This window comes from Necator americanus, chromosome II (genome assembly GCF_031761385.1).
Source record: "Necator americanus strain Aroian chromosome II, whole genome shotgun sequence".
Classification (NCBI taxonomy): domain Eukaryota; kingdom Metazoa; phylum Nematoda; class Chromadorea; order Rhabditida; family Ancylostomatidae; genus Necator; species Necator americanus.
The window spans coordinates 34,028,869-34,039,804 of NC_087372.1; the positions used below are offsets into that span (position 1 = coordinate 34,028,869).

At 37.3% G+C, this 10,936-nt stretch overlaps 1 protein-coding gene across 1 annotated transcript; it reads left to right on the forward strand.

Annotated features, from left to right (window-relative positions):
• Positions 1 to 9,912: 9,912 nt before the first annotated feature.
• RB195_020354 (uncharacterized protein) lies at positions 9,913 to 10,822 on the forward strand (the record flags this gene model as incomplete). The annotated part of the gene is made up of 2 exons (XM_064188613.1): positions 9,913 to 10,619; positions 10,669 to 10,822. The coding sequence occupies 2 exons, from the start codon at positions 9,913 to 9,915 to the stop codon at positions 10,820 to 10,822; spliced, it is 861 nt and encodes a 286-aa protein (XP_064044494.1).
• Positions 10,823 to 10,936: the final 114 nt, after the last annotated feature.

The following is a 10,936-nucleotide window of genomic DNA, read 5'->3' on the forward strand; positions in this document are numbered from 1 at the left end:
TCCCAACGAATGACTCCCTTGACCTCCCCCAGCAACACTACATTATCCTCTGGACTCCGGTCGAGGCATTAGGACTCACTTCATGAGATGGAAGAAGAGCACCGTCAGAAGCAACTATCAAAGAGGAGCACTGTAATATGGAGTACTTGGGATAGATTAATAATCTAGTATAGTAGTCGGCCAACAGGTCAATTAAATAAATTCCTGGAGTTTTTTTTTCTTTTTTAAACTTTTTTTTTTGAAATTTCTAAAGTGTAAGAGAAATTAATTGCCAGCCTAATATATGCAGTGGCGTAGTAGGGGCGTGACATTACTTTACAGAGGACATTGCAGTGAACAGGCATAGTAAAGGGTAGTAAGGTGCATAAAAACTAAGAAATGAGACCAGTGGTGAATAATACGATCGGTACAGTCACGAAAATGTGATCAAAACAAAGATTGTCACGTGAACGAACTCAACCGAATAATCTTTGTTATTTGCGATTAGCTGCCGGATGAAAATCACATTAGGCCGTTTCCAGTATGCCGTTCTCTGTCTAAAAACTGCGTCACTCCGTTGTTATCATTTGCTGTCAACTATCTCTTATTCGTATCTGTCGGCAAACGACTCGCTTTTTGAGTATCTAATACAAAGTAGGGGCATCCCCCTGCTATTTGTTGCTTGCACTCTACTCGCGTGCGTTTTCTCACAATTGAAACCAATTATATTTTGAATTAATTATTTAGTCGACTAGTCTCTTTATTAGTATTTCCCTAGCATATCCTTGCAGTATAGTTCCACGTCCTATCTCCTCTTATTTCGTCATATTTCGATACCCTATTCCTGCGATAATAAACGGAAACAAACGTTTCTCATACCATGGAATCTCTCCAAAGAGGGCAATCGCCTACACTTAGTTCTGTCCAGGTGACTGTGACGCGGGTCCGAGTTATGGTGGACGCATTGCGGCTGTGGGGGCAAACGTAAGTAAATACACCCTTTCAGTGATAAGTATTGGTATAAGTAAGCACTAATCGATAAAGTTAAGTTGAAAGTTTCTAGCGTTAATCAATCCGCTTGGGATGATTCTTCAACGCCATTATCTTTGTCTTTTGTGCATTTATTTTTCTCTGTTTCGCAACTAAAGTGTCTGGCGTTAATCAATTCGCTTGGGATGCGCCCCCACGTTCACTTCAATTCAGAATCGTTTGAGGTTCACGAACGTGTGACTGGCCTATACAATGACTTGCGGTGGCTAACCGATGAGTCAAGTCAGTGTTTTTATTCTTCCAGACAAGTCTGGTACCAATTTATCGACCCTGGAGGGATGAAAGGCTTGGTGAGCACTAGGGCGGACTCGAACCTCCTATCGATCGTGCAGGAAGCGGAACCTCTAACCGCTACACTACATCCGTCCCAACATTAATCGATATAGGTCTAAATTATAATTGGCTTATTGTTAGGAGAGCCTAAGCTAAACCAAATGAGTTTAATTATATGCGTTAAAATTGTTGTGCTTCTTGATTAGAACGGAGAATTTGTAAGCAACATCGGTTTATACGACATATGGGCGGTGCTTCATCTTTTTCCATAATTTCTGAATACGATAGAATAGGTCGTAAGTTCTCGCCGCAATCCTTATCAAAAGTTATAAAATTGCGAATATTTGTTAGGTGAATGGCTCTCGAATGCTATTGATTGTGTAGAAATGTTGTGATCCGTGCTGAATTTCTCGACGATGACTTTGTCGCCTTTTCTCCTTCCCTATTATTTCACATTGTCTTGATACATGAATTGTATTTAAAGAACTGGCAGCGTTTAAGTGAATGGCGTAGGTTTCCTTGGATACGAGTGATTAAGGAAGAAATCACTCCTATGTGCGCCTTGTAGTCGGCTGATAATTGCGTTTAACCTCACTGATTACACGTGACTGAAATGAATGAGTTAACTATCTCATGAATGTAAGCATCGTTTTAAAAAATCTCATCTCAAAGATGAGAAAAATTTTTTTCTTCTTTTAAAATAATCAATAACAATCTTGATTTATAGTGTTGCCGCCGATTCTGGGCGATTAATTAGGTATGCGAAGATAAATTAGTAAAGTTAAATTGTTTGCACTTACGTTATTGATGAGTCTATAAAATTCAGCGTATACTGGATTATTCTCGTACCGAGTCCTCCTGTACCGAGTGAAATAATCGCGTTTCTTTGCCTGATTCGAAAATTTCGACGTTTCTTTCTTGTTATCTCTACCGTTATCATTTCAATGTATTCGTTGAGATTGTTAATTTTTAAGATCAATGAATGTCGTTTCGACTTTTTTCTCATCCAATGCACTCCGTTACACTTGGTCACCACAGTTTGTGCTTGTATCCGTTCATTTCCCCGCGAATGTTTCGTAAATCGTAAAAAAAACGTTTTATCTCAGAAAGTGGAACTAATACCTTGTGTCGGCGATACTATAAAAGATGTTACCGCTTATCGGCCAATCCTACACTTTCTGGTTCTCCTGATTTTTGTCCTAGCGTTTACATTTGATCTTCCGTCTAGAAGAGAATTGTAGCGATACGAGAAGTCTACTTTTTCTGCGCATATTTCTTATACTTTTCATATATTTTCTAGTGGTTTCTTAATTTTTTAAAACAAATTTATACATTTTCTAAAAAATTTAATTATTTTAAATATATTTTTAAGTGTATTTAAGTGGAATTCATTACGTATGATACTGTTATGAGAGTTGCAAACAATAATGTAAAGTTATTATTTTGTTCGTTTTTTTCTTACGGGAAAAATCATACAATCACTTCTAACGTTCTCATCTACAACGTCACTTTGTGTTGTATTTGGTTTATAGCAAGGAATCAAATACCATCAACATTGGAATCTTTGTTTTTCTGCTGTGTGAAAATAACTGTGACGGTTAAGGCAACAGTTCTCATAAGCGTTTTCTTAAATTTCCCACTATGAAGCTGATTCCACAAAACGTGGAACAGACTGGTGTTTCTTGGATATCCTTGATGTGTGTTCGATTGAGGAAAGTAGAAAATAGGAGTGAAGTGCTCATCAGGTAAAGGAATTTGAAGCTGTCGCCTGGATGTCTACATAAACGAAATGCACCCAACTGTACTTACCATTTCGTTCGTTATTTATCACTAAAGATCTGCTTTTTGAATCGATTCCATTTCGAAAAATTGTATCTAAGCGAGAGACCAAAGCACATTCCTTGAAACGATGTACAATGTGGAGCAAGGCAGTCTGAAATCTCGTGTGATCGTCACAGAAAAAAGTGAGAATTCCAGTTTATCCAGTTGGAACTAATTCGAAATAATTTCTCACATAAGACGTGCCAAGACCACAAAACACAAAAGAAGCATGACATACTGGGCTTTGGGAAATTTCTCATGTAGCAACTATGCATCGGAGACATTACATTCAGCTCTAATAAACAGTAATAAATAAATAGTGATAAAGTAATGGAATGAATTGCGTATAAACATAAATGTAAATAAAAAATACAATAAACAACAGAGATCAAAGCTTTCCTCATTTTACCTCAAACTTTTTTGGTTCTGGGAACTGGTAACACAAATATGTGATGCAAAAAAAAATCCCAGTCATTCATAATGAGCTCTTATTCCAACACTTTTACTAGTGATTCCATGAAAAATTACAAATTTGTTAATTTATCAACACTTCGTCCTATGGAGCCTAAGGTGGTAAAGTAAATAATATATGAACATGAGTACAAGTAAGTAATACAATAAATAATGAGCATTAAAGTAATAACAATAAAAGTGATGAAGTAAGTAGGTAGCAAGGTTACGGTAGAAAAAAACACGAAATTAAATGTGAACGTGTAATTTTCTGCGAATGATTAACGCTCTATGGGAGAAACTCAGAGTTGAATACCTCAACGTGAAGCGAGCAGCAGCTCATTTCAGGATTCGAACTTATACCCGTTATTTTTTTTGTATTCCTCCTGAGTTTATTCGCCCATTGATGGAGAATTGTTGATCTACCGAGAACTTCTATGAAAACATCTATTGTGTATAATGCGTTGTCTGGGCACTTCTTTGTGTTCACATCATTTTTTGGTGCTAATTTGAAAGAAATTATAACAATTGAAGATTCTACTCGACTGATTCCAAGTGAAATAATGAGGTAAAAAAAGATCCAAGAGGACTTATTGGAAAGTTTTAGGAGAAACGTACTAAACAAATAGAATTTAGAGCATTCAGTGTGTCCCATTCATAATTGAATGCTATCCATAATGGTCGTGTGTGTGAACCTTACAAAGCAACCTCCGAATGAAAATCGCAAGGAATTTGCGGCATCCTGCAGGGAAAAAAGGATTATTAATGCAGACATAACATTCGACGTACTCTAACGATTTCAATTTTCATTGTTTTTCACTTTTTTCCCTCATGACGCTCTTCAACATTCCTTCAACGTTCCATTCCTAATTGAAAACTTGTCGAAATTTTCAGTCACCTAGTCGTGTATTTGTTTTAGTGTTTTTTTCTCACCCTGAGCTTAAGAAATTAAAAATTCGTAAATTACGGAGTAGACTAAATATTCTGTTGATTCAAAATGTTGCACCACAAAACTTCAAGAATTTTCTCTTTCTTTTTTCTCTCTCTAAGGAGTGATTTTAAGTGTAAAAAAATGACCACTATAATTTTTTGAGTACTTCTGAAGAGTTTCTACCTTTTACTGAGAGCGTGAAGAAAATCAGAAACGTTAAGAGATTATTTTTCGCTTCGGATAAACTTAAACGAGTTGTCGGAAGGTAGATCAAAATAGTTGTTTCGAAGCTGATTATTTCGGGATGCATTTTTAGACAAGTTATCTATAGATTTTTATCTTTTGTAGCCTTTATATCGATTTTTATCCTTATTTTCATCGATCTTCTCAATATTGCGCTATCAAATGAACCGTTTTTTCTCCTAGCATGCAACAACTTGCTCCTTCCACATATTTTATTCATATTAATGTCAGAATAAAATATTTCATATTTTATTCTGACATTCTCAAGGATAAGCTTAATATTGAATTTAAACTGTGTGCAAGTGAAGACGTTTCAAACCTTCTTCGTTAATTCGTTTTTTGAAAAAGGAAGCTGTGTTGTTGATATTTTATTCTGAAAAAAAAACTGCTGCTGTTCGAATTTGCTTGCGTTCTGGATATCATATTTGTAACTTTAAGTACAAACTCATCTCTAAGAAATTTTCGCCTCATATTGTTATATTTCTTCTATAGAATTGTTTTTACTACAATTTTGTAGCTGGCAGTTTCTATTAACTACCATATATAACACTTTTTATTTCTTTGCCTTAAACTGCAGCAAGTAACTAGTCTTTAATGAATTTCCGCCTATATTTCTTGAATGTGATGCATTTTCAAAGCTTTATTCACTCTATTTTCTCTCTTCTTATCCTTTCTATTGGAAATAATTTTTACTGATACCTCAAAATTCAAGTCGGCGAAAGAAATATGAGCAGCAACATGTTGTGGGGCGAGCAGAAATCAGAAAGTGAACGAAAAATTAAAATTAAGAGTAAAACGCAAGAAAAGTGTGGAAATAGAGGACGGAAATATCATGAAATCTGCGAAAAAAAAAACAAGAGGCAAAAGAAAACACAAAACTATAGTATAGTATAATATAGTATAGTAGAAGAAAAAACTTTCTGTATAGTTGCGATTATAGAAACATTTAAAAAAATTTTTTTGGTGATATAAAAATTCTTACGTAATGAGCTATTCTCATCCTTACCATAAAAACTACTCAAGAGCTTTTTTTAGGGATTAACTTATTAAAAATGTCGGATTTATTCCAAATTGTTAATGCTATTTTTGGAGCTGATTCTACACTTCACTACCTTAACAGATCTTGCTGACCTCTTTTTTTATAAATTATGTATTCGTAGACTCACTATCGTTTTAATTTGTGATCACCGGCGTTAGTCATTTCGTTCCTTTTCATAACAGTTCCAGGTAACTGTTTATTATAGGACTCAAGAATTGTTTTTCTTAACCTAGATTTTCAATTAAAACCCTTGTTCACAACACAGTATGTTCGTGGATAACTGATCACAAACCAAGGACTCCCTTCTCACCACGAAATAATTATGAAAAATAATTATGTTTGTTGAATTTACAGAGGGAGCAGAAAAGTCAGGTTGAAGCTATCCATACAGTTCTGTTGTATTTAGTCACAATTTAAAAACATCATGACAGTTATTTTAAAAATAATTCATTGGTCTCTAGCGTGTTCGCTAGTAAGGGGCTTGGTGATTTTTTTCGAGTTCTTCTGGGTAAATTGGAAGCGTTTTACTTTCTCCCGGTACATTTGTTTGTTTCATATGTGGTCGTTTAAAAATTTCCTAAATTATGAAGAGTCCTGTATCTCAATCCGTTCAGGATGCTCCAATGGCGTTCGAATTCAATTTAGAACAGTTAAAGGTTTAAGAACGTTTGTCTCTTTCATATTGTGGCTTGAGAGGTCCAGCTGATATATCTTGTCAGTATTTTACCCCTCTTGACAACTTTGAATCGAATGCTATCGAACCATTAATCGTAGACTCGCAGTCGACTCTCTTACCAACTGCGCTACAACCACAAATTCCTAAAAGAAGTTAATAGTCAATTGACAGGGGATATCGGATGCTGTTAGCAAGGTATTTAAAGGCAGCATACCACGAATCTGAGGTGGTGTGGATTTCAGGTGGAGTATTTGTACACGGGATAGTAGATTATGGAGAGGGGTGTGATTCCGTCCATTTCTTCCTATTTGCCGTAAAAAACGGCCCGGAAGATGCGCGCGTGCACAAGGCTGGCGCGCTCCAATCGAACTCCTTGTGGAAAATAGTGCACCGGAACGCTCGAAGCCGTATCTTTCGGGCCGTTTTCTACGCCAATTAGGAAGAAATGGACGGAATCATCCTTCTCTCAATAATCTACGATCCCGCATACGAATACTCCACCGGAAATCCGTACCACTCCAGATTCGTGGAGTGATGCCTTTAACAACTCCACACTAATTGGCAGAATAATGAACATGGGAAATTATTAGATGTACAATGTATACACAAGGAAAATAGACAACAGTTTAAACTAGACCGATGTCAGAACTCGCAGGTAGAACGTCAGTAACGTTTCCTATGTAACTCTCAATTCTTTTCTTTCCCTAGCTCTTAAAGAAAACTGCAAAAGTCAAAGTACAATAGTAACAAAATGAATGAAAAAAATAGGAATAATACTTTTTCCCTTAAAATTTTCTTTCATATTAGTTAAAGTTAAAATCAGTACACATGCGTCCGGAAATATCGATTGCTGTTAACGAAGTGATTAAAACTTCCACGCCAATGAATGGCACTTTCTAAGTCGTTTAACAAATAAATGTGTTATTTAAAGATCATTAAACTTTTTGAGATCGTTTTATTTCCTTCCCTCCATCAATGAAGTGATAAGAAATTTATTGATATATGCAAAACATCGCATTACATTGCGATTGGCTTGAATTCGTAAACATTCTTTGCGTTCGGTATTCCATTGCATATATTATTGGATACAACCATCACAGTATATGTTTCCCTGTACGGCTTCGAGAAAAAATTCCCCTCTGTTTTTCTTTCACTCTTGTCTCAGTCTTTATGAAAAGGTTGTAGATCACACTTACGGTAGTATTTCCTCAGTTCATTCTTTTAAAGGCTGCGTATCATGAAATCGACGTGGTAACGAAACCCCAGAGAAAACGTAGAGTTCGTGTTGTAGATTACGGAACGAGCATGGGTTGGCTCAATTCCGCCTAATCGTCCTAAAAAAAACGGCGTGGGAACCGCTTTATTTCCTACGATGTGTTTTAGAACGTGCATCCTTGTGCATGCTCCGGTCGTCTCAACAGTCTGCTCATAAGTTTTAATTGAATAGACTGGTGAGGAGGTCTGGTTAATCTTCGACCGCTCGTCCTTGAAGACCTCTCGTGCACAAGGTTGGCGCGTTGCCTCTGATTTCGTAGGAAAAAAGGGCGTCTTCCACGCATTTACGACGCTTCTTTTTTTACGACCAATGGCGAAAGACCCACGTTTTTCCTGTGGTTTCCGTACTACGTCAATTTTGTAATACACTACTTTTAAGTATTCTCACATAAGAGAAGGATTGAATGTTCTGGTACTTATCTCTCCACAATAACTTCCAATTGGTTCAGAACTACCACATAACTGGCCACCTAAGATGTGGTGCCAGTAGCTGTAATATCATTAGCTACTCTAGCTCCTTCTGGAATATCATTTGTGAAAATCCTGGACATCACTGGTTTTTTTTCTGAGGGAAAATCCTGGACATCACTGGTTTTTTTTTCTGACGTGATGAGCACTTTTCAAAAAAAAAGTTTAGTTAAATGAACCAAAACTTCCACCTTGAGAAATGATGTTACATTTTTGTGAGATCGCGGAACTCTTCGAAGCTAAATCTGTAAAAAAAAAACTTCGAATTTTCATTATTTTAAGTGTTTATGTTCTAGCATGTTATGATATTACGCTAGATAATAACGGACTTAGACTGCCTGTCTGTGCATAGCAGTCAGCTACCGCCTCCGCTACACGCCAGGATCATCGGATTAGTGAGCCGGCGCCAATTACATGGACCAAAAATCCGGAAAAAAAAAGAAGCAGGAAAAGATTACGAGCGGGAGCTCAGGGAGGGATCTAAGAACGTTGGAATTCAGAAAAAGTAGTTTAATAGACGATTTTAAGAATAGAAGTGTAAATCACTAGGAAATTGTCTCATAGTTGTGGATGTCCCGTCCAGCTATAAAATCTACGATAACACAACCCTAAATCCATCCATACCTTCGTACTTTCCTCTGAGCTTACTTCGTTTTTTTCTAAGAAAGAAAATCCATTTACGTCTAACAAGTGCACAGTAATTAGATATTTACAGCTTATTCCAGGTAAAACCTTATCTCTAATGGTGTGGTGATGATTTTCTCTCCTTTTTTTGCATGAGTCATAGCAGTAGAGAATAACGCTGTTCACGACTTCCGGAAAGATTTTCAAAATGGGAAAAATGCAGATTGTATATGTAAACTCCGCTTCGAATAGATTTTTTGATGTTACAGCAATTTTAACCGCTTTGAGGGTGAGGCGAAAAGCTCTCAGTGGTAGAGGGCTGACTTTATGAGGGAAAATTCCACACTTCTTCAAAAACGTACAAACGTACCATGTTAGGAATGATGATGATAATCTTCTAATAATCTCTAGGAATCATCTCTATAAAACTTATTTCTAAAAAAACATTTTAAAAATTCGCAAGTGAGAAAACATCAGTGATTAAGAAAATCCTGTAAATTTTTTGAGCGAAATTAATTTCTCGAATAGCTAGAAATGTTGCAAATCATTATCGTTGCAACATTTCGTTAGAAAAATTCCTGGAAACTTCAGAAGCTCCTGAAGACCACCCAAAAGTCTAAAGTTCTTTGCTGTTCTCGGTTTTTTTTTTCGTGCTTTGTCTTCTCATCAAAGACGTCATTTAACCTGGTTAAAATTAGTCATACCGTCTCTCTCTGCTTCTCCTCCCTGGAAAAGCATAGACGTCCATCAGTTTTCATTTTCTTTCAAAATTGTTCGGTCGTTTTCTTTATTTGTCTTCTTCAGAGTTGTTTAGATCATCGAATAAACAGCTTACCTTCCGTAATTCAGGATTATCGGGCAATTGCACTTGCACTTGTCGCGAGCGTGTCGTCGCGACAAGCTTATTAATCCGAAGCTACGTAGTTGCTGCATAAGGAAACATCCGGACTCCTAGTCAAAAGTGAGTGATTTTTAAATTAAATTTTCCGTAGATCAGTACTGTGAAATTTTTATAAAAATAAAAATCTTTTCTGCGCTGGCAGTGCAATGTGCGGGTGGATTTTCCAACCTCATTAGGCAGAGATGTTTAACGACGATGATTTATTTGGTTTCGGAGGGATCCATAGGGTTATGCATAATCAGTTCCGAGAAATGGATAGGATGATGAACGCCATGATGGATCCGTTCGGAATGATGATGGGAGGAATGGGTATGATTGAGGGTCCCTACGAGCGGCAACCAGCTCATCGTGCGCTTGCTCGGCCTTTTGATCCTTTTCGCGGTTTTGGAGGATTATTTACAGCAATGGAAGACCTGCAAGAACGTGCCATGAATGATCCGCATTCTCAAGTCTACACGCAGTCAACTATGGTTACATTTGGTCAAGATGGGCAACCTCGTGTTGTCGAAAATTCTGTTCGAAAAAGTGGCGATGTCAAAGAAACAAGAAGGAGCCTTCGCGATGGTACACGGGAAGAGATGTCTATCGGACATACTATTGGCGATCGCACTCACATTATTGAGAAGAAAAGGGACAAAGATGGAAGTGATCGACGTCAACAACGATTTGTGAATTTGGATGAATCTGCTGCAGAAGACTTCGATCGCGAATTCCAGTCGAGAGCAAGGGCAAATATGGGATATAGTGCGAGCAACGGTAGACGTGCATTAAGTGATAGTTCATCAGGGAGCTATCGCCATCGTTCAGCAGATGCTGCAGGCCGTTCGCGAACAGGAGATAATGCGCCAATTATAACGTTGCCAGACGATGATGAAGAAGAGGATACTAGGTAGGAGGTGTTGTACATTCTTAGTGCTCTGAAAAAATAGTAAAATTAGGTCTACTCGTGCCAGAACAACTGCTGGAACTAGTCGTCGCACTAACACCGGTGGCTATTCTGGACCAGTGATTCGCGAAATAAGTGAAGAGGAGGCGGAGTCAAGTATCCCGAAGCGTCGAAGAGGATTTGGAGGCTTTTTTTCGAGCGAATGACGAGTAGAAACTGTCTTCTCACTGATTATTTCTGCTAAATTATTTCGACTACGTCCGCTACAGAAGTCCTCAATCGCTAGTTTGTCTATCACTGATAGTATCTTTGAGCTGCGT